This window comes from Neomonachus schauinslandi, chromosome 5 (genome assembly GCF_002201575.2).
Source record: "Neomonachus schauinslandi chromosome 5, ASM220157v2, whole genome shotgun sequence".
Taxonomy (NCBI): Eukaryota; Metazoa; Chordata; class Mammalia; order Carnivora; family Phocidae; genus Neomonachus; species Neomonachus schauinslandi.
The window spans coordinates 121,864,785-121,890,129 of record NC_058407.1 but is presented as its reverse complement, the minus strand read 5'-3'; the positions used below and the strand labels follow the sequence as shown (position 1 = coordinate 121,890,129).

At 36.7% G+C, this 25,345-nt stretch overlaps 1 protein-coding gene across 1 annotated transcript in view; it reads right to left on the bottom strand.

Moving 5' to 3' along the window:
* Positions 1-25,345, bottom strand: part of CUBN (cubilin) — a 267,642-nt gene that overhangs the window by 218,846 nt on the left and 23,451 nt on the right. The window contains exons 14-17 of the mRNA XM_021696706.1: positions 24,806-25,040; positions 17,696-17,877; positions 15,718-15,880; positions 14,783-14,970 (exon numbers count right to left, since the gene is read on the bottom strand). Coding sequence (XP_021552381.1) covers positions 14,783-14,970; positions 15,718-15,880; positions 17,696-17,877; positions 24,806-25,040 — 768 coding nt within the window. The remainder of the gene's footprint in view (positions 1-14,782; positions 14,971-15,717; positions 15,881-17,695; positions 17,878-24,805; positions 25,041-25,345) is intronic.

Sequence of the window (25,345 nt, the reverse complement as noted above, 5' to 3'; positions counted from 1 at the left end):
CACACAGACCTGGCCAGAGCCCCTGCACTTCTGAGCAAGTTACTAAATCTAACCCTGGCTCATGGGGTTGTTGAAGCAAATAGATGAAACAATAGTGTGAATTCCTCAGCAAAATGCCTACTCATAAAAAATGTGAACTAAAGAATAGCTATTGCAATTCTTGACATTTTGAAAGGTGAAACGCTAGAGGTTTCTCACAAAATTGGGAATGATTCCAAGGATATAGATACTACTCCTGTTATATAGAATTATTTTGGAAGATCTAGCTACCCAAATATTAATTCATTTTCTCAACTAACATTATCAAGGCATCAGTAAGTGCCAGGGCCTGGGTGGGTCAGTCATGCTTACAAGGACCCTACAACAAGCAAGCATATTTTTCCAAAAGTATGAGTGCCATGTTTGGGAAAGTATGGGGTGCTATATCATTACTTAATACAATGGTTCTCAATAGGTATCACAACTACACACTTTTTTTAAAGATTTTATTTATTTATTTGAGAGAGAGCACACAAGCTGGCGGAGCAGCTGAGCAGGGAGCGCAATGCGGGGCTTGATCCCAGGACCCAGAGATCATGACCTGAGCTGAAGGCAGACACCTGACTGACTGAGCCACCCAGGCACCTCACAGCTAGACATTTTGGAAATCTCTGAAGACATTTTTTGTTTTTGTTAAAGATTTTTTTATTTCTTTATTTGAGAGAGAGAGACACAGGGAGAGAGGGAACACAAGCAAGGGGAGTGGGAGAGGGAGAAGCAGGCTTCCCGCCGAGCAGGGAGCCCGATGCGGGGCCCGATCCCAGGACCCCGGGATCATGACCTGAGCCGAAGGCAGACGCCCAACAACTGAGCCACCCAGGTGCCCCTGTTTTTGTTTTAATCAACTAACAGAGTAGTGGCTAGGCACTATTGGCATTTAGTGACTGGGGACCAAAGACACTAAACACCCTGAAATGCGAGAGATCATTTTGTGTCACACACAAAAATTCTCCTGCATCCCATGTGACACCCATATAAGGGACAGTTCTATTACTAAGTGTGAAATCTAGCTCTGTTTTATAGACCAAACCCAAAATAGTTTTGCCCAATTTTAATAAATACTGAATATTCCAAGATTATAAGTAGAGTACAAATCAAAGGAAGTTTTGTGTGTTTTTCTTTCCCTGGAAATCTGACAAGAGCTGGTAACCATTTCAGAAAATTTGCCACCAACATACACAGCCACGTCAGCCTGGGTCTGTATGCGGCATTCACGGTGACTCAAAGAGAAAATAGCATAAGGCTCCATTTTGTTTTCAAGTCTAGCTTGCCTGGGCTTATAACATAATGCAATAAATAAATATGTACATTTTTTACTTTATTTCTCCTAAATCTTATATTTCCAACTTTTTTTTTATATTATATGTGTATTGAGATTATATCATCTTATGAATTTCATTTCAGAAGAGAGAAAGGGTGATATAAAAAGGCCTTAAAGGAAACTGACTTCACCCCAAAACCCTGAACTCAAACAGGGGATTATGGAATATTTGGCAGTGGAAATAACGTTTACATTGAGCCTTAAGGATTATCCACCCAGGCCAAGGGAAATGGGCAATAAAGGGAAGATTTTAAAAGTTCTGATACTTAAAGCTGGCAGGGATATGGTAACACAGTTGCTCCCATTCACAACTGGTGGAAGCATATATAAATTTCTGGGAAATAATTTGACAGTATGCATCGGGAGTCTTCAAAATGTTCAGTTTTGGACCCAGTAACTTCACTCCTAACACTCTATCATAAGGAAATCATTTGAGATACAGGCAAAGACACACAAGAATTCACATCAGAGTGGATCTATAATTACAAGAACTGAAAATATTCCAAGTGTCTAATAATAGGAGAGTGATTAAATAAATTAGGGTACAGCCATATGATTGAATCTTACACAGACCTTAAAAGTCACATGCCTTTCCACTGACTCATGCCAAACCAGTTTCTTTCTAAGAGCTGTAACACGAATTTCATATTTGTCTTAAAGTTATGCTAAATATCTCTCTAACCAAACAGCAAATCTTTGAAGGAGGAGAAAATGTCTGTCATGCCTTTAGCATCTAACATAGAACTTTGCAAATAGGTATTTGACAAACGCTCGTTGATTCACTAATTTTAAGGCATGGCATGATGGTTCAATTTTTGTTAGCAACACAAACATACTAGCTCTTGGAAACCAGGAAGCAGGAAACGCAGAGTAAGGTATCACCCTGCTCTCTGATCCTCCAGGGCTCCAAACTCCTCTGCTAAGACTGTAGTCTCTCTTTTGTATTTTGCCCATTAGAAGATGACAAGAAGGAAGAAAAACAGCCAAATAGCATCAGAGCAAGCTAAAGTGGGCCATTCCCCAAGGCCTCGCTAATGAAATTCAAGGATTTTAGCAAGGAGAAAGGCAGCTGCAGTCCAAATGTTTTAAGAGGAACTTAAAGGGCTCAAGGGCCCTAAACCTAGAAGGTACAATTGATTTTGGCTGCATTTCTCTGTCTCTGTGGAAATGAAACCTTATTAAATCTGAAAGCCTGTATTCTCTCTGGATCCTGGACATGACAATACCTTAACCACAAATCCTTTGAAAGAGACAAATAAAGTTCATTAAATGCTCTAAAGTGACCTCAAATATTGTTGCAGCCCATCCTGCATTCAATATATATTGTAGGACTTGTGAATTTTCACCTCCCCCACAATAACAACCCCTTTTTCTTTTGTGCTTATGCACTAGGATAGACTGTATTATTTTTCCTATTTAAATCCCTCCTTGTAATGGGATCTAACATCTCTGCTCACTGCCATGTGACTTACAATGCCTCCCCATGAAAAATTAATGATTATTCTTCCCACTGACTGGGCTTGACCACAGGGTTTGCTTTACCCAACATAACGTGAGCGGAAGTGATACACCATCTCCAGGGAGAAGCTTTGGGAGCCACTGCAGGATTCAACCATTTTTTACTTTCTTTTCTTACAAGATCAAGAGCCTGAGTCCCAGGGACAGATGGGACAGGGTAAGCAGATCAGCAGAACTGCCAGTGACCCCAAACCAACACGTTTACATGAGCAAAGGATAGATGCATACTACTGTAAGCCACAGACATTTTTTTGTTTGTTACTGTTTTTGATTTGTTGTACTGCTATTGACTGTTTGTTATTACAGTATAACCTACAGAAAGATGATGTATATTTAAGCCTGGTTTATATTAACAAGGAGTTTTTCTTAACAGGTCAGGTGAAGCCATACCAGAGTCACTTATACAGGCAGGACGTCAAATTCATTCTCTATACTGGATCACATTTGCAAAGAAATGACTAGGGCCAGTTCAGAATTCCAGTGTTCTGTGGGCCAGGCCCAGATTTCTCATTGATGGCCTTATTAATCCAGCTAACACTGATTGCTTCAGGCCCAGAGATGCAGTATATAGCCTGTGACCCACAATCATTAGCCTGTGGAACACCCAAATGGCTTCTGATTTTTGCATTCATCAGACTGAACTAATTCTTGAAAAGAAACTACTCATTAAAACAAAAACAACAAAAACAGAGTTCTTACAAAGGAATGGTTTCCTGTAGAGAAAGCTAAAATAAACAGGGCTGAAAAACACAGTTCATATGAAATTTAAGTGTGAGCTCTAGAGCCCAGTCAGCAGTAAGCTTTAACATCTGGAATGGATCAGGTCCCAAAGCCCCATCTTAATGCATGTGCTCATTGTTTGTATCTGCTATGTATCCAGATTTGTTTTTATATAACAATTCCAGAAATCTATTTAAAGTATTAAACGTTAATTCAAAGCAAACCAAATATGCTGGCGCATAGGTTTGGTCCAACCAAGAGCTGAAGACGGAACCCTCCCATGCAGCAGTGTTTAACATGGGGCTTCTTGTGAAGTGAGCTTCAGGTGGAAATGCCCCTTAGCTAAATAAAGACTTGATCCTGCAGACCAGTCTTGGGTTAATTTAGGCACATAGGAGGGGATGTGGCCCTACTTCAAATAAGACAATAAACAGTGAGTGATAAGAAATGAGAGAAGCCATACAGGGATTAAAAATTATTTCCTTGGGGTGCCTGGGTGGCTCAGTCAGTTGAGCATCCAATTCTTGATTTCGGCTCAGGTCATGATTTCAGGGTCGTGAGATGGAGCACCACATTGGGCTCCTCGCTGAGCACAGAGTCTGCTTGAAATTCTTTCTCTCCCTCTGCCCACCTCCCCCTGCTCAGGCTCTCTCTAAATAAATAAATAAAAAAATAAATAAAATCTTTAAAAATTTTTTAAAAATTATTTCCTTACATTTTTGTTATTATGTTTCATGATTTCATAGTTAAAATATTAAAGCGTTTTATGCCTCATGAAACAGTGTCCTTTCTGATATCTCCATCAGTAAACTTATCTTTTATCTAATTCTTTTAAAAATCTGCTTTTCCGGGGCGCCTGGGTGGCTCAGTCATTGGGCGTCTGCCTTCGGCTCAGGTCATGGTCCCTGGGTCCTGGGATCGAGCCCCACATCGGGCTCCCTGCTCCGCGGGGAGCCTGCTTCTCCCTCTCCCACTCCCCCTGCTTGTGTTCCCTCTCTGGCTGTCTTTCTCTCTGTCAAATAAATAAAAAACCTTAAAAAAAAAATCTGCTTTTCCAAAATCAGGAGTACTTGTCTAGTTTCACCTAGAAGTGTGAACCTACATGATTGCAAACTCCATCATGTCACATTCTCCTCCTTTTCTCTTCTCCCCAGCATCACTGTCAGAATCATCCTCAGGTTAACTTTTAGTAACCACTCACTGGTGTTCCGGCTCTGTGCTAAGAACATTCTAATTGTTCCCCTTTGCACTGAGCATGTCTGGGTTCTTCATCTCCACCTACAAAGCCATTACAAGGTCAAGCTTCTGCCTAACTCTTGTTTCTCTCTTCCTCTCCTTTGCAATTCCACCCACACTAGGCTCTTCACAATTCTTTGAGTTTGTTGAGATTTTTTTTCTCAATTCAGTCTCTAAGGCTACATTAGCACTTCCAGCTGGAATCCTTCTCTTGACTCTTTGCATTGCTAACTCTTTCTCATCCTCAGACCCAAAATGTGCCATCCTTGGGGAAGCTACCTCTGACCATCCACTAACATCATTAGCCCTGTTATTTTCTCCCATAGGACTGTTTCTTACCTTCAAGATACATTTCCCAACTTGAAATTACACAGTTGCATGCTTGCTTGTTTAATATCTGTCTATTTTATATACCCATCCCCTAGCATAGTGCCTGGCATCAAAATTGTTCAATAAATATTTAGAGAATGAATAGACAAATAAATGGATGATCCCTTTTAATCCTTTTGAGAAGACTAATATTACTACTCCTGTTACAGATTAGGGAAACTGACATTCACTGGTGTTAAATATCTTGACCTTAATATAAGAGAGAGTTGAAGTCCTTTATCATATTTCCCTGCAATACTGTTCATAGCAGAGAGAACTGGCCATCCTCTTGATTCCCCTGAATAGCTTGTAGCACTCTTGATAAATGCCCTTACCTATAGCCTCTGTGTCTCACTTGTCCCATTGGGTTTGTAGTCTCCCCATGAGCATGCAACTCCTTTACATACAGCAAGGATCTGTTCTGTAAATCTCACACCTCCACAACTAGGCAGGGCTACCATCTCAGTCTTTTCCCTGGCTCCCACTACACCAACCAATAGAATTATTTCACCTGAGCAATGGCATGTTTTGTCACTCCATTACAAAAGTTCAGGATGGCCAAGCAATTGTGGAAAGACTGTGTTGACAACAGAGCTAAGAAACCAACCGAATGTTTCTAACCTCTGCTGAAACTCCAAATCCAATATGCTAAAGAATGCAAACTATTGAACATCACTCCATTTCCCCTTTTTCCTGCCATCTCTAGAAACATCTCTCTCTAAGCTCAAATTAATTTCAACATGTGCTTAACTGGAAATACTCCTCAGCCTAAGCTAGTGTGTTTGCTTGCTGCAGTTACATTCCAGTTTCAGCTGTCAGAGGTCTTATTCTTTCTCTGCCATTTGGGTTTTATTCTTAAGAACTATTCAGTGAGTCACAGCCATGAGACTTTAACCAGCATGTCCCCTTGAGGATAACAAGTATACTCAGGCAGACCAAAAGTCATAGCCCCCCCCGCCCCCACCAATCCCAAGGCTGGAGCTGAATAGCTTCAATGCCTAAAAAAGCAAAAGGAAATCTTTTGTGAATTTGATTCCATCTAAAGATGTGTGGAGATGTGGGAATGCTGTGCAAAGCCAGCTGAGAGGGCTAGGGTAGAGAGTACCGGGAAGAGGAGAGGGAGGTGATAAAAGGTTCAGAGAGAAGACAGATCTCCAGTGTTTCAGCTTGTTGTACTCCCCTACATTTCCAATTTTTAGTTCCTCTTTAAGATTTTGAAGATTTTACCTGGAAGTTGAGTTTCTTCATGTTTCACAGATTTTGATATCTATCTAGCATTTCCTCTTTGTTATTTTCTACATGGTCTTTCATTTCATTTTCTATTTCCTTCCTTAACCCAGTAACTATTTAAGAGAGAGTTCATAAATTTCCAAGTATTTGGACATTAAAAAAAATTTGGGGGGGGGGCACCTGGGTGGCTCAGTCATTAAGCGTCTGCCTTCGGCTCAGGTCATGATCCCAGGGTCCTGGGATCAAGCCCTGCATCAGGCTCCCTGCTCCGCGGGAAGTCTGCTTCTCCCTTTCCCACTCCCCTGCTTGTGTTCCCTCTCTTGCTGTGCCTCTCTCTGTCAAATAAATAAATAAAATCTTAAAAAAAAAAAATTTTTTTTTATCACTAACTTCCAGTTTCATTACATTGTAAAGAGATAGGTGTGTAATTTCTGCTTTGTGAATTTGCTTGGATTAGCAAGAAGTCATTTGTCATTCAATGACACTTGCAGAATAGGTACCCATTCCCCACATTTCAGACACCAAATTTAATGTAGCTTACTTTTCTATGCCATTTATTTTTGTTTGCTTTCCACTTCTAAGAAGGAACAACTTCGCCAGAAGCCCTCCTACTTCCGCAAAAGGCACTTCTCCTTCCCCTTCTCTTACCAGTCTCTCCTATGTGGTTCCCTTCCACTGACCAGAAGTCTTAGTGGGGAGAGGTCAGATGATTCAGGATTGGTCAAGGAGATTCTATTCATTTCTTGCTACATCGCATTCAAGCCCTGGCCTTAGCATCATATAGGCTTCTAAAATTATTGTTCAGCCTACTACTTGGATTCTCTGGGATTAAAAATTAAACTTTCATTACTTTTTTATGTGTCCTTCACTTAGAGTTCTGAGGGCTTAAATCACTTATGAAATATTAATGAGAGGTGCTGCTTTTTATTCTGGAAAGATGCTTCTACTCCATTCATTGATTTGTTCTATTCAATTTAAAAGCTCTCTTAGACAAAAACAGATGAACTAACAGTTGATCTGTTCTTGCTATACTCATTCTTTTGTTACTAGCCACATTACATCACCCATGGGCAATGTGTGTTCTAGAAGTAGAAATTTTAATTGAGAGAGATATATAAATCCAAGCATTAATGCATAAATGTGTGCTGCTTACTAAAAAAAAGAAAAATATAGATATGCTACACTGGGTCTGACCAATACCACATTTATTATCTTCCGTATTTAAATTCTATTCTCAAATAAAATGTTTACAGAGCTCTTACTGAGCAAAAGCAAGTCTTTCAAAACTATACTATACATGAAAAAGATATACTAGGCAATAATATCTTTATTTAAATATCTTCATTTAAAGGATATATTCACATGGCAACAAGACAACTGGAACCACATAATGAGAAGATCTAGGATTTTTAGAAGTGTATCTATTCATTCAAAAGAAAATTTCTTGTTATTATTCTCCCAGATGTCTCTAGAATTCCCTCTCAGCTTTTCATTCTTTCTAAAATTGTGGGTGGTCTTTTCTCTCCTATAGAGTTAGTAAATGGCAAAGTCATCTGCTTTCTAAACCACCAATGTATCTGAAATACCATTATTCTTTTTTTATTCCTTTGCTTAAATATTCACTTTTTTACCTTTTAAAAATGAAATCACCATTTCAGGGAGCAATATATTGAGTCATAATAATGCCATTTGAATATGGTTCCAGAATCACTCTCTTCCATACCCACTGTCTGAAGGACATGAAAAGAAGTAGATGTACTTTTAAAAAAATGGGCTTAGGGGTGCCTGGGTGGCTCAATCATTAAGTGTCTGCCTTCGGCTCAGGTCATGATCCCAGGGTCCTGGGATTGAGCCCTGCATCAGCCTCCCTGCTCAGCAGGAAGCCTGCTTCTCCCTCTCCCTCTCCCCCACTTCTTGTGTTCCCTCTCTTGCTGTCTCTCTCTCCGTCATATAAATAAATAAAATCTTTTTTTAAAAAATGGGCTTAGTTCACAAATTATCCCAATAAATAGATATGATGTATTGGCAAGAAATTGATGGAAGTCAGCATATGTCTATCTAGAATCCCATGTAGGTACATCTAAATCCTATTCTGACAATTACTAGAGTTTGATCTTTGTGACCTCAATTTCCTCATTTGTAAAAATTAAGGATTTAAATTAGACAACCTCTCAGGCCCTTGCTGGTGCTAAAATTCTGCAAATTGATTGTATTCCTTTTAGGATGGTCAAGGACATAATAGAAAATCTTTTCAATTATTCCAATCACTATACATGTCCTGTCCTTCTAATAGAGCTCTTATATTTTCTCCATCAACAACCCCTGAGGGAAATTTGATCAAGATTTTATGGGTGTGTGTGCACATCAGAATGTCAATACTCCAATGGCCAACTGTGAAAGGGTCTTACCAGCTATCTCTGAACTGATAAGTTCAAGGCAGGAGTTGGAAATTTGGCCTAGGAAAACCTTGCATTTTTATAATGTTTTTAATTCTTCAAGCTTCTTTTATCATTCACTGCCTAGATTTACATTCACAAAGTTTGAAGGAATAAGTAGGGCATCTTGTGGAAGAAGGAATTGAAGCATCCAGATAAAAAATTGTCCAAGGTTATACAGTCATTAAATGACTGGACAAAAATAAGCAGTTAGATAAATTAACTCAAATCCCATTCTGGCCACATAACATTCTTCCATTCTGTTTCACAAAATTAAATGTTTCAATGCTTTTTTATTATTTTTTAATGATAACGTTTCACAACGATTCAGAGTTCATGTAACTTCTTATTGAAATTCAATTAGAATGTAGTTCAAGGGCAGAGAGGGTATATCATTCCAGATGCTTTGATGACACCTTGGAGCCATTAGAACCCCACATAGCACCTAATAGAAAGATACTCAGATTTCCCTAAAAATTAGAGTTACAGTTTTGCCTGTCTGAGAAAAGCATTGCGCCTGGTTCCATGCTATAGTCCTGTGACCAGGGAGCCAGATATGGAATTGGGAAACTCACAAGAGCTTCTTTCCCATGGAAGGTGAGCCACCTTTTGTGGTCATAGCTACTACACAATTGTGTTTCTGTTCTTATCAGAGAAGAGTACAACTGGAACTAATTCAATTTCCAGCTCCCCTACTCCCCAAACATGTAATCACAGGCAAGTGACAATTTCTCTGGGCCTCAGTTTCCTCATATCAAAATAGGAATAATAATGGTTTTTGTGAAGATTCAATGAACTAACTCATGTCAAACATGTACCACATCCAACAGACAGTAGAAAGACAGTAATCATTAACTACGTAATGTATTACAGTATTTTAAAGTCTTAGAATAGCACCTGGTGCATAGTAAGTACTCTCTAAGTGTGAGCTATTTTTTTACTGTTCTTAAAGTAAAAAAACAGATGTTGGAAATTAAATTTTTATTTACATAAAAATATCTAAAATTGCTCCATAGTATAAAACTTTAATGTATTTTATGGGATATTTTGGAAAACATAAACTGAATGAATATACACATTTACCCCACCATCTGAGACAAAAATCTCTGGATTGGGTGATGGGTATTAAAGAGGGCACGTTCTGCATGGAGCACTGGGTGTTATACACAAACAATGAATCATGGAACACTACATCAAAAACTAATGATGTAATGTATGGTGATTAACATAACATAATAATAAAAAATATATATTGAACCCTAGGAGGGTTCAACAGCAGATGAGATCAAGCAGAAGACAGAATCAGTGAGCTGGAAGACAGGGCAGTGGAACTCATCCAAACAGAGCAGCAAAAAGAAAAAAAATTAATAATAAAGATAGCTTAAGGAACATATAGGACATCATCAAACAGAATAGCATTCACATTATAGGGTTCCACAGGGAGGAGAGAGAGAGAGAAAGGAGCAGAAAACTTATTTTCAGAAATAATGGCTGAAAAATCCCTAACTGGGGATCCCTAACCAGATCCAGGAAGCCCAGAGAGTTCCATAGAAAATGAACTCAGAGAGACCCACACCAACATACTTTATAATTAAAATGTCAAAAGATAAAGATAAAGAGATTAAAGGTAGCAAGAGAAAAACAACTTGTTATGTACAAGAAAACAGCCATAAGACTACGATCAGATTTCTCAGCAAAAACTTCACAAGCAACAATAAAGGGCATGATATGTCCAAAGTGCTAAAAGCAAACAACTTCCAACCAAGAATACTCTACCCAGCAAGGTTATCATTCAATAAAGAACTTTCCAGATAAACAAAAGCTAAAGCAGTTGACTGACACTAAGCCAGTTCACAAGAAATATTAAAGTGACTTCTTTAAGCTAAAAAGAAAGGGCACTTATCAGTTACCAGAAAAAATTATGCAAGTAAAAACCTCACTGGTAAAGGTAAATATACAGTAAAGGTAGTAGACTAATCACTTATAAAACTAGTAAGAAGATTAAAAGACAAAAATAATAAAAAAATATAACTACAATAATTATTGAAGGGATACACAAAATAAAAAGATGTAAAATCAAAAACATAAAATGACATCAAAACATCAAAAACATAAAATGTAGTGGGGTAGTAAAAATGTAGAATTTCAGAATGTGCTACCAACTTAAAATAAATTGTTATAAATATAGGCTGTTATATATGAGCCTCATAGTAACCACAAAGCAAAACCCTATATTAGATACACAAAAGATAATGAGAAAGGAATCTAAGCATAACACTATAGAAAGTCCTCAAACTACAAGGGAATAAACCAATAGAAGGAAAAAGGAACAGAGAGGAACTACAAAACACACAGAAAACAATAAATAAAGTGACAATAAGTACATACTTACCAATAATTACTTTAAATGTAAATGTACTAAATTCTCCAATCAAAAGACATTGAGGGGCTGAATGCATTTAAAAAAAAAAAAAAGACCCATCTGTATGCTACCTACAAGATGTAAGGACACACATGGATTGCAAGTGAAGTGATGGAAAAAGATATTTCATACAAATGGAAACCAAACAAAAGCTGAGGTAGCTATACTGATGAAATAAAAGATATCCAAATTGGAAAGGAAGAAGTAAAACAGCCACTATTTGCAGAAGACACGATTTTATACAGAGAAAATTCTATATGTTACACCAAAAAACTGTTAGAACTAATAAATTCAGTAAAGCTGTAGGGTGCAAAATCAATATACAAAAATATGTTGTGGGCGCCTGGGTGGCTCAGTTGGTTAAGCGACTGCCTTCGGCTCAGGTCATGATCCTGGAGTCCCGGGATCGAGTCCTGCATCGGGCTCCCTGCTCGGCAGGGAGTCTGCTTCTCCCTCTGACCTTCCCCCCCCTCTCATGCTCTCTCTCTATCTCATTGTCTCTCAAATGAATAAATAAAATCTTTAAAAAAAATATGTTGCATTTTTATACACTAATAAATTATCAGAAAGGGAAATTAAGAAAACAATACCTGTTACAATTGCATCAAAAAGAATAAATTACCTAGGAAAAAATTTAACCAAGTAAAAGACCTATACATTGAAAACTATAAGACATTGATGAAAGAAATTGAAGGTGACACAAATAAATGGAAAGATATTCTGTGCTCATGGGTTGGGAAACTTAATATTGTTAAATTGTCCAGGTTACCCAAAGCAATCTACAGATTCAATGCAACCCCTATCAAAATTCCAATGGCATTTTTCACAGAAAGAGAACAAATGATCCTATAATTTGTAGGGAACCACAAAAGATTCTGTATAGCCAAAGCCATCCTGTGAAAGAACAAAGCTGTAGACTCCCCTATTTCAAACTACACTACAAAGCTAGAGTAATCAAAACAGTATAGTATTGCAATAGAAACAGACACAGAGATCAATGGAAAAGAACAGAAAACCCAGAGATAAACCCAACTACATATGGTCAATTAATTTACAATGAAGGAGGAAAGAATATACAATGGGGAAAGGAAACCTCTTCGATAAATGGTGTTGAGAAAACTGGACAATCCCATGCAAAAGAATAGAACTAGATCACTATCTTATACCATACACAAAATTAACTCAAAATGGATCAAAGACTTAGTGTAAGACCAGAAACCACACAGTCTAGAGGAAAACATAGGAAGAAAGCTCTTTGACATTGGTGTTAGCAATAACTTTTTGGATCTGACTCCAGAAATAATGGCAACAAAAGCAAAAATAAACAAATGAGACTACATCAAACTAAAAAGTTTCTGCGAAGTGAAGGAAACCATCAACACAACAAAAAGGCAATATGATGAACGGGAGAAGATATTTGCAAATCATACATCAAATAAATAGTTAACATCCAAAATATACAAAGAAATCATACAATGCAATAACAACAAAAAACAATCCAATTTAAAAATGGGCAGAGGATCTGAGTAGACATTTTTCCAAAGAAAATAATGCGAATGGCCAACAGGCACATGATAAGATGCTCAACATCTCTAATATGAGGGTGATGCAAATCAAAACCATGATGAGATATCACCTCACACCTGTGGGAATAGCTATTATCAAAAAGACAAAAAATAACAAATGTTGGCAAAGATTTGGTAAAAAGGGAACCCTTGTGCACTGTTGGTAGGGGTGTAACCACTATTGAAAACTATATGAAAGTTCCTCAAAAAATTGAAAATAAAATACAATATGATCCAGCAATTCCACTTCTTACTATTTAACCAAAGAAAAAGAAACCACTAATTTAAAAAGATATATGTACTCCTATGTTCATTGCAGCATTATTTACAATACCCAAGATATGGAAACAATCTATGTATCCACTGATCAATGAATGGATAAAGATGTGTTACATGTGTATATATAATGGAATATTACACAGCTACAAAACAGAATGAAATTTTGCCATTTACAACATGGATGGACCTCATGAGGGTTATGCTAGAAACTTCCAGTCATAAAATAAATAAGTCAAGGGGATGCAATGTACAACATGGGGTCTATAATCAACAATTCTGTATTGCAAATTTAAAAGTTGCTATAAAGGTAAAACTTAGAAGTTCTCATCACAAGAAAAAAATTGTAACTTTGTATGGTTACAAATCAGTAAATACACTTAATGTGGTGATCATTTTGCAATGTATACAAATGTTGAATCATAATGTTGTACACTTGAAACCAATGTAATGTGTATCTTAACTAAGCTAAATATTAATAAATATTACTGTGGCACCATGGTCAATGTACTTCATTTTTCAGCTAAGTCCAGATCTTACACTAAAATTCTTTGTTTCTCCACTATATATATATCAAGGAGGGAAGAGGGTCAGAGGCTACATAGGTTTTCCTGGAAAAACAAATTAGGTCTAACTCACATGAACAAACAAAATTGTCAATGCCTCTCTGAGTTTATATAAAATGATTGCACCCAACAAAAAGTGTTTTGTCTCTTTTGCTCAACACTTTAATTTGTGGCTTGACCAATAATTAAGCAAAAGAAATACCAGGCCAGACAAACAAAACTGCCTTTTCGTTTCAGATATTCTTCATTTTACAATCATTACACACACTTAAATCAGAGTTAAAATTTTTGAAAGAGAGCAAGCAGGGCTAATGAAAGAAAAAAACCTACACTCCAAAACAAGAATCATCCAATGCTTTATCTTAATTCTCTGTCACTGAATAGCAAATCCTTCCACTTTTCTGGGCTGAGTTTCCCGGACAATCTATGAAAACTAGGTCTTATTAGTAAATCTTATTAGTCTTACTTATTTTCATTCACCTCAGTTATTAAGGATCAGTTTCATAGCTTGTAATATAGCATTATTATGAGTTCCTAGCCTCAGCTTTCATTTTTGTCCTTTGCTATTTCATTACTAATCTCCTATATCACCATCTATAGTTCTATTTTTGGCAAATTCTTTCATACTCTCTAGAAGAGTTGTTCTCAGGCTCTAGCCTTATTTTCATTCACCTCAGTTATTAAGGATCGGTTTCATAGCTTGTAATTTAGCATTACTGTGAGTTCCTAGCTTCAGCTTTCATTTTTGTCCTTTGCTATTTCATTACCAATCTCCTGTATCACCATCTATAGATCTGTTTTTGGCAAATTCTTTCATACTCTCTAGAACAGTTGTTCTCAGACTCTAGCCTGAGTCAGAATGACCTGGGGGAGGAAGGGGGCTTGTTAAAACACAGGTTGCTGAGCATACCTCCAGAGGTTCTGATGAAGTAGGTCTGGGATAGGGTACAGAACTGTATTTCTAACATCCAGATCATCCGGGGAATCCACATGCTGCTGGCCCTACAACCACTACACTATAGAATATAAAAATGTTGATTAACGTCATCTAAGGGTATAGTCAAAGTTGGAGTAGTCAAAGTTACCTCCATGTAACTCTGGGAACAGCCGCTCTGGCCTTCCAGCTCCACATGGGTGAAGTTGACCTGTATTTGTTCTCCCAGGGGCTGTGTTATAAGATAGATGCACTGTCTGCTATGAGTGAAAGGTCCAGACAAGTCAGAGGAGAGAAGACCCTCTGGGTCTGTGTAGTTTCCTCCACAATGCAGATCCGCTAAAGAGAACAGGGAAGTAAAGGGAAAGGTCCTGTGAATGGCCATTCCTCTGACCCTCAGGCATTAGATACAATTTTTAAAAACTGACACACATACACATACAATCATACACCCACTTTATTCACCCTGTACAGGCTTATGTCTCTAAGTATATTTTCAGTTTGATGTGTGTTTGTGGGGCATCCATGTAGTGCCTAAAGAAATAGATTCAGACATGTGTGATCTAACTTCCCATCTAACATCATCTTCTACAAATTGCTTTTTAAAAACCTTTATGCTCTCCTTCATTCCAAAAAAGATTTGAGGCTGCTTATAAAATACATGTGACAAAATAAAATATATAACTAGAAAAAGGAATCTAACTAAAGGATGAACATAGAATAGCAGGATGTGCTCAAGGGAAAGTTGACATGCACAGAAAACGGGTTTGGACTCCACATTCTACAGAAGGTTGGCTCTAGATTCAGCCTGAAGCCAGGGTAAATGAAGAAAAGGGACCTCTGAAAAGATGTTCATGGTTACATTTCCTGATATCGAGACCTGAAAGGTGTTTTTCCTGTGAATTCTCATCAGGGCCCAATGATGTATGTTTAGAACAAAAGCCCTAAAGTGAAAAATCATGGAGTATTTTATTGTTTATCATTGGTCTGTTGGTTTGTTTTAAGGTGTCAATACAGGCTATAAGCATAAAAGCATGGCAGTGTCCTTCACATTCATATGCTGCTCCCAGTGATCAGGTTACTTACACAGTGATGTTAAGTAGGTGACATGGAAGCCTTGGTCATTAATCTGGTTGTCAGAATGAAAATGAATTCTGGCAAAGGGGCCTGTAGTCTGGAGTGGTGGGACAGAAAGAGTGGTGCAGAATTTCCCAAGAACCGGGTCCTGATACAAAGGACCATCTCGAATCTAAAACAAAAAAAAAGAGAATCATTAAGCACAGAATGGTCAGATTTTGACAAACCCACTCATTTTGTATATTAACTTCAGAAAACCAGTCATTTGAAACTGATGGCTCTCAGAGGTTTTCCCAGCACATACAGATCCAATACTCAGTTGGGGTTCACTAAAGGGTAAGTCACCTTCTCCCATCATCCCCAATGCCTTATCTTCTGTCTAAATTTTAATGCCAAGGCTAGATGTATACTTTGAAATTTTCTCGTGAATCTTTCTCAATGTTTTCTTTCCTCGGTTGCCTCCGCCCCAGATGTTTATTTTGAAATGATAAATTCCTAGTAATTGAGAAGGAGAAAATGAATATATGCAAAGAAAAGGGAAGAAGGAATACCAACAATGTCGACTGATTCACAACTTGGTCCAGGTATTCAAAAGGATCAGAGGTGGAAAGGAAGTGAAGTCAGGTTGACACAACATAGAGACAGTTAAAGGGGTTTTAGAAGTGCAATCCTAATAGTAACTAAGTACCATGATAATGACCATATGACCTGAGAAATCCTTTTTAATTGTTGGTTTTTAATCTCTTAATCATGTTAACCTCTCCGTAATTCTGTTGTAACTGCAAATTCTATACTACACAGAACACCAAACATCAGTGAACAAAGTACTATTCTAACATGGCCAATTTGGTCCACTCAAATTACTTTTTCTATCGGCAGCAAAGTTATAGGACAGCATTTCTTTATTCCTATATTTAAATAGTTCCTTGAAATATTGTTGAGAAATGAGAGGCATTTCAATATTATCAGAATGATTGATACTTTCTATTATACATATACCCAGGAATTATGTAGGAATGAAAAAAAAGCCTCTAATTTAAATTTGATGGAATTCATTGAAATTAATTTCAAAAAAAAAAAATCCATGCTACTGTCAACATTTAAGAGATTATGTTGCTGAGATTTTCCAGGGAGAGGTAGATTTTTCCAGTCATTTCCAAAGGTTTCGAATCCATTACAACTGCTAAATTACTAATGACTTTAACTTGTGGAGATCCCTGTTTGACAGCCACACCTTTCTATCCTTTATGAATAATTCCATAGCACTCCATTCTTCTCTAATGGACTTGGAAAAGTATATTGTCTTTTATCACTACTGCAAGGACTACTAAGATTTATGGTGACAAACAAGACAGGAGCAACATAAGAACTCAATCTTAATGATCTTTTCAGTCTACAAATGCAGAGCAACATTTCTGATACACCTATATGCTCATGGCCTTTGAATATAACAGCCTTTTTTTCTTCTTCTATATTTTAATCTTTTACTAATGGTAAGCAGGAGGGGCATAGATTGACTCCTCTTCTTCCAATGACAATTACCGATATATTCTAAGTTCACCCTCTAGCAATCCATTTCAACACAATTGCTATTATTTTTCTTCATGGAGCACTATAGTTAGCTTGTGAAATAATGGGTCAGGTTATCATAGACAACTGAAGCCTTGATTCTGCATTGAAAAAGATAACCATTACTGAGTGTTTCTTTTGTTAATTCTCTCCTTCCCTCCTTAGGGGACTGGGCTTCCAGGAAATGCCAGGGAACAGTAAGGCAGTCTATTTCCCAGCTTCAGATGAAACCCAGAAGAAGCAACAAGCTGGCACAATTAAGAATAAGGAATTAGCAAGACTTAAGACATCAGCTACCTATTAAAGAATATATCTAACTGTTGCTAGGAAATTGTAGTCATCCACAGGTATCATCAAACCATAGTTCCCTGAGTTCTAATCATATCATGATATGTTCTGTCAAAATATGATTGCTTACCTCAAGATAATCTTTGCTGCAATCATCATGGTGCTCCAGACTCAAGGTCCCAAAAGTAAATGTTATCAAGAGTCCAGGACTGGTTATTATTTTCCAGATACAATCTCTTCCCGGAGGATAGTTTCCAGGATATCCCGGAGACTTAATAGAACCATAAGTACCCATCAGTACACCTCCACACTCTAAAATAAGAGGAAAAAACAACTTTACATTTGTATACAAGTTATAATTTATGTAAAGTTATCATAGCCTTTACTGCAAGAGGACAAGCTTTGTTGAATTAAATATGTACAGTATGGGACGCCTTTATAAAATAAACAAGGCTTTCAGTTTTCCAGTTTGATACCATTCTAAATCTAGGAATATTAGTAGATAAATAAATGAGTCACTCATGCATTGAGCTCTGTGCTTATCAGCTATCACATGGTGATAATGATTTTAAAACACAGTGCTGAACTGTCTGAGGGATGAGATAATAGATATATTTTTTTCACTTTGAAAGAGATTAATTTCTGTATAATTTTTTTAAAGTTCTGGTTCTTAAAAAGTTCTTCTTAACTCTTAAAAAGTTCTGGAACTTCTGTTACCCCTATGTCTTTCAACAAACCAGATTATTTTATACATTAGAATAATTAAGTGCTACATAATTCATTTGAGAAGATTTTTCAACAGTATGATATAGTTAAACTCTTCATTTTATAAGTGAATAAATTCAAATGTCTGTGGGTGGTTGAGCCACTTCCACTGCCCAGGAATGGAGTGAGGGAAAGGCAGAGCCAGGCTTTGTGACACCCACTCCACTACCACTCCATTAATTACCCCCCACCAGCCCCCTAAAGTTGTATATCAGTGACTGAAGGAATCTTTTCTTTAATGATATTCACATTTATTTAACAAAGAATCTGTGATGGCTTATAAGAAATAATATCCAACATCACTCATCATCAGGGGATACAAATCAAAACTACAATGAGATACCACCTCACACCTGTCAGAATGGCTAAAATTAACAATACAAGAAACAACAGGTGCTGGTGAGGATGCAGAGAAAGGGGAACGCTCTTGCACTGTTGGTGGGAACACAAACTGGTACAGCCACTCTGGAGAATAATATGGAGGTTCCACAAAAAGTTAAAAATAGAACTACCCTACGATCCAGCAATTGCACTACTAGTTATTTACCCAAAGGGTACAAAAATACAGATTCAAAGGGGTACACGCACCTGATGTTAATAGCAGCAGCATCAACAATAGCCAAACTATGGAAAGAGCCCAAATGTCCATCAACTGATGAATGGATAAAAAAATGTAGTATATATACACAATGGAATATTACTTAGCCATCCAAAAGAATGAAATCTTGCCATTTGCGATGATGTGGATAGAGCTAGAGTGTATTATGCTAAGTGAAATAAGTCAGTCAGAGAAAGACAAATACCTTATGATTTCACTCATGTGGAATTTAAGAAACAAAATAGATGAACATACAGGAAGGAGAAAAAAGAAAAAAAAAAAAGAAGAGAGAGAGAAACAAACCATAAGAGACACTTAAAGATAGAGAACAAGCTAAGGGTTGATGGAGGGAGGTGGGTGGTGGATGGGCGAGATGGGGGATGGGTATGAAGGAGGGCACTTGTTGTGATGAGCACTGGGTGTTGTATGTAAGTGATGAATCACTGAATTCTACTCCATAAAACAATACTGCACTGTATGTTAACTAATTAGAATTTAAATAAAAACTTTGAAAAAGAAATACTACTGTAAAGTTGAAAAATAGAGATGCTAAATAAAAATCTAGGCTGCAGTGAATATAAATTAGAAAAAAATAAAATAAGGTGACATTTCAGATATGCAAGATATATGATTTACATAGCTATGCAGGTTGCTTAGACAAGTCTTTCTGCCAAGGCAGAAAGTGAAACAAATTAGTGACATGATTCTCACTGTTCCTAATAAGAGAACATCTCTGTTGCTCAGAGGAAGAGAAGTTTCATAAAATTTAGTAGTTAAATTATTATATGGATAAAAAATTACAATACCATAAACAAAGTAAAATGTTAATGGTGAGCTGGGAAAAAAATTCAATACATAATACAAAGAATTAACATCTCTGATATATGAAGAGCTTCTAAAAAATAGAGACATAAAGAGTTCTCTGGAAGAAATTCAAATGTCCTTTATACTTGGAAAAGATGTTCAGTCTCACTCATAACAAGGGACATACAAATAAAAACTTTGCTGAGATACCATTTCTTCCTCTTAGAATGATACATATCCAGAATACTGAAAACAAATGATCAGTGGTGCTGTGGAGAAATAGGCACTCTCATATATTGCTGATGGAAAGACAAGGTAGTACAACTCTTTCAGAAGAGATTATGGCAATGTCTAGCAAAAACGTAGACATTTATTTTTTGACCAAGTAGTCACACTTTTAGAAATCTATCCCAAAGATACATTGGCAAAAATGCAATAAGACAAATTCTCAAGGACTCTGTTGCGGTACAATTTGGAATTCCAAAAGACTGAAAACAAGCCAAATACTCATCAAGAGAGTACTGACTGAATAGACAATGAATGAGATATCCATGTAATGCACGCTATGCTCTAGTCATGGAGTAGTCTCTAGGATATATCAAGTGAAAAACCAAACTACAAAGCAGTACATATTATATCCTACCTTTTTTAAAAAGGGGGGAAATATGATCATACATGATTATCTGCTTATATTTTTTAAATAGAAGGGTAAATCAAAAACGAATAAAAATTGTTTCCTTTGGGAGAAAAGGAACAAGACAGAAGGGACAGGGATGAGAGTTAGACTTTTCTAAATTTACCATGAATTTTGGTTTGGCTTTGGAACTATGAATATGTTTTACATAATTATAAAGCAAAATTCAATAAAAATGAAAAAGTGAAACCTTTAAAATCACGAGCAAAATGAAACAAAATGAAATAACTGTTGAGCTAACAGTTCAAACATGGAGAGTAGAAATATTCCAGGACACTTTAAAACACTGTAAAATTTGATTACAGAGCTTGAGTAAAACATATATTAAGTACAAAAGGAATAGCCAAGGAATACTAAATGGCTTTCAGTTATTATATTATTAGTAATAATATTGGTATTGTTATTTTGAAAATTCATACAGTAGGATTAAGTACATAAAGTAATATGTTAATGTCACTAGGAACCAGGATTTTTCATGAAGTGAGAAGAGGTAAAATATCAAATTAAAAACCTTTAATTTCAATATGCAAATATATTGGAAGATCACTAAGAATACATGATATACTTTTTCTTCAAAACTAATAAAAATGGGGGTGCCTGGGTGGCTTAGTTGGTTGAGTGTCTGACTCTTGATCTCAGCTCAGGTCTTGATCTCAGGGTTGTGAGTTTGAGCCCCACACTGGGCTCCACGCTGGGCATGGAGCCCACTTAAAAAATAATAATATTTTTAAAAAATTTCTAGTTCCTTCCACTGAAAGATCTAGAGACTTTGTTCAACCTAGTAGCAATAACCACTCCTACCATCCAGATTATAGAATCTAAATATGATTTCCCATTAGAGGAGTACAAACTCCTGGAATATCCTTCAGAGCAGAAAGTGAGGAAGTTTCCAAAGGTAACCAGAATTGAGTCAAAGAGGCTCAGAAACTAACTTGAAAAGTTTTCCCACTAGCCAAATACGGAACATTTTAACATAAAAAAAAGTCTAGAATCTATTATATCAAATACGATAAAATATGAGTTCATTTTTGGTGCTAAAACCAAAACAAAATAAAAAGAGTAATAAGTAATTGTTCATTCTGGAGAAAACTAGGAAACCAAGTCATTAATTTGAATACTGGAGAAAAATAGGGGGAAGAATCAAGCATTTATCCTACCTTTCCTAACTGATTTCTATGTGAGAGTAACCAAATAGTTGACATGGGAAAGGCCTACTCCATTGAAGAACACCAGATAGTAAATAAAGAATAACTGATAAAATTCAACTTTCATCATTTTGAAAACCCCAGTTAATCTAAACAATGAACCTATGGGTTGCTAAGACCATTAGAGAAAGGGCAAAAGAGAAGCTTTTTAATGGAAAGACTAACCTGACAAAATCAAAACACTCTAATCAATGTTGCAGTCATTATAGGGAGGCAAACAGACATCGAGGACCTCCTAATATGATCATTTTTGTCCCCCTAAACATAAAACTGAATTTGATCAAACCATTCTAGCAAAATCTAGAATATGGGATAATCTTTAAGACACACAAGAGTGTCTGTAACAAATGTGAGCAACGATTAATATTTTATAATAATAAGGAATTATTGTTTGTATAGTTTTTATTGTCTCCAGGCATTAAGAAGCAAACAGTGAAGGACTGTGATCCTTGAGGGGAGGGAAGCACACGTGGTGAGTCTCATGTTCACCCAAATATATTCTCCCTATGTGCCTTTCCCAAATTGCAGTGCAGGGAAGTGGAGTCCAAGGAGCAGCAATACTCTTGCTGTGTGAAAGAAATAAAACTCAGAATTTGGGGCTCCTAGAGTGGCTGGGACTTTAGAATAAGGTACTATAGCGAAGACAGCTGCATGGCCATAACACCCAAAAAATTCGTAAGAGGTTCCTTGGGCCCTTAGCTGAGTCTTAAGCTGCATGTACACAGGGGAAGACTACATTATAAAGTATGAGAGCTATGAGACATAGTCAAAATCTCCAACATATGTATAATCTGAGTTCCAGAAGGAGAGGAGAGAGGAAAAATGACAGAAGCAGAGGAGGAAAACCATGCGATAATTTCAATAGATTTAGAAAAAGTATTTAATATATTTCAACATCCATTCATTATAAAAATTCTTGACAAGCTAGGAATAAAAGGTGAGATGGTTTAAAAACATTAATGAAATCTTTGACACTTCTTCAATTGAGGTGGGGTATGTGTCTCCTCCCCTTGAACCAAATAAAAGTATGGCAGACATAACACAATATGACTTCCAAGGATAGGTCCAAAAAAGCCATGCAGCATCTGCCTGGGTCTGTTGTAAGGCTTACTCTAAGAAAAAACCGAGTGCCATGAAAGAAGATCCATTACCCTAAGACCACCATCAGAGAGGGGCTACATGGAGGCATTCAGGTCAACAGCCTGGTTCAACTCTTATCCAAAGGCCAGCATGAACTGAGCGAGTCATCTTGGGTTTCCAGCCTAGCTGAGCCTATAGATGACTACAGTTCCAGCCAACATCTGATTGTAACTGCTTGACAGATCAAACGATAATTGGGCCCTTTCCAAATTCCTGGTCCACAAAATCAGAAACATAATAAAATGATTAATGTTCTACAACACTAAATTTGTGGGTAATCTGTTATACAGCAATAGTTATTTGGAGTGAACTTCTTTCATCTGATAAGAGTTATCTACAAAAACTTACATCTAAAAATTATATTCAATGGTTAAACACTGAACGAAATTTCCCCATGAGGTTGGGAAAAAGAAAATGATGCCCACTCCACCACTTTTGTTCAGCATGGTACTGGATGTCCTAGACAGGCAATAAATAAATTGAGGAAAAGAAGAAATGATAGTTACAAAGATTGGAAAGGAAGATGTTAAAAGGAAAACCACAGGCCCCAAACAGTGTCACTTAGGCCAAGTCCCCAAATATGGGCTTAATACCTAATCTAATTGCACTTTCAACCTCCCCCAGAAATGTAATCTTAACCTGTCAGTCAGGAATTTTCCACTTAGGGCCAATGAGTCTGCCACATGGGCTCTCTCCATCCCCCAAAGGAAGATGAGGTAATCTATAGGATTAGACCCCTCTCTCTTCCCCTTAAGGGAAGACCTTGCCTGGAACAATCTTTTGTGGGGCAATAATTTCTTGCCCCACCCTCCTTCCTATAAAAACTTTTCATTTCATATAACTCCTCAGGGCTCCCCTCTGTTTGCTAGATGGGATGTTGCCCCATTAATGTGTTGTTTAATAAAACCAATTAGATGTTCAAATTTACTCCATTAAATTTTGTTTCTTAAAAAAGAAAAACAGCCTTTACTCACAGATAACATAACTGTGTATGTAGAGAAATCTAAAAGAATCTACCAAAAAAAGCTATTTGAATTGATTAATGATTTTAGCAATGTGGTTGGATTCAAAATCAAATATTTTTTTAAAATATGTCATATTTCTATATACTAACAACACATAAAAATGACATTTTAGAAAAATAATATCATTTACATAGTATAAAATATCAAATATCTAGAAAAAACAACAAAATATGTGCAATAAACACTGGAATATATAAATCATTGTTAAGATAAATTAAAAGAGAGCTAAATAAATACAGAGATAGTCCATGTTCATAAATTGACAGAAGAAGTCATTTCTTCCCAAGTTATAGATTCAAGACAATGCCAACAAAATCCCAGCAGATTTTGGGGGGAGATTAAGAAATTGATTCTAAAATTTATAAGAAAATGTAAAGGATCTAGCATATTTTAAAAGAATCAAGTTACAGGATTTACACAACCAGATTTCAAGCTTCAGTAGTTAGTTAAGCCAATGCGGCACAAGGGACAGATAAATAACCAATAGAAAAGCAGAGAAATTCCAGAAATAGATGCACAGATTTATTGATGAATAAACTGGAGGTTCAGTACTGTTCTATCTGCTTTTTTACCTGTTTAAAAATTGTATAGTAAAAAGCTAAAAAAAAAAAAAAAGTAGAGCCCCTCAAGACAAAATAACAACAAAAGAACAAATTATCAAATGGTCATTAAGATAAGGAATACTAACGAAGGAACAACAATGTAGTCAACAACATCCCTGCAGTAATTTACTAGTAGAGTTTATAAGAATGCTGTTTGGTAATTTCATAAGGGATCCATGAAGACTCATGGTTTTTAATCTTTTTTTTGTTCATCCAAATTTTGTTATCTCCAAACACAAAATGGAATTCCAATTCATTTTAGATTTATTTGATATTTAAAGAATTATAAAAGTATGATATAATCCCTGGATCTCAAAACATTTAATGTTATCCACAAGTCTAACATTAATGAAGAAAACTTAATAATCTCAAGATTTTGCTTGATTTTTCTTCATGTTTACACGTACCTGGTTGCTGTGTTTCCCATCTTATTGTAAAGCCTCTCTCACTTCTGAAATGTTCAGAATGGAGATGAAAATAGAGGGCATTGTCACTACTGAGGAGTTCATGAGGGAGAATGGAGCCACAGAACCTTCCAAGTTGGAGTGCTGCAGAGGAATCTCCATCATGAATCTGAAGAAACTCGTGTGGACACTTGCTCACTGATTCTAACCGGAAAAAAGTGAAAGTGATGCGCAGCACCTAAAAATGTAAAGGTCACAACATATTGTTTTTCATTTCCATATTAATTCTAAAGCGTTTCTCCCACTAATTAGGAAGCATTCATATTAAGTCACCTTTCAAGAGGCATATCTATAATTTCCCAACTATCCACAAATACATATGACAAATCTACATATTCAATAACTTGTGTTAAAAATTGCTTAGGCGGGGCACCTGGGTGGCTCAGTAGTTAAGCGGCTGCCTTCAGCTCAGGTCATGGTCCCAGGGTCCTGGGATCGAGCCCCGCATCGGGCTCCCTGCTCAGCCGGAAGCCTGTTTCTCCC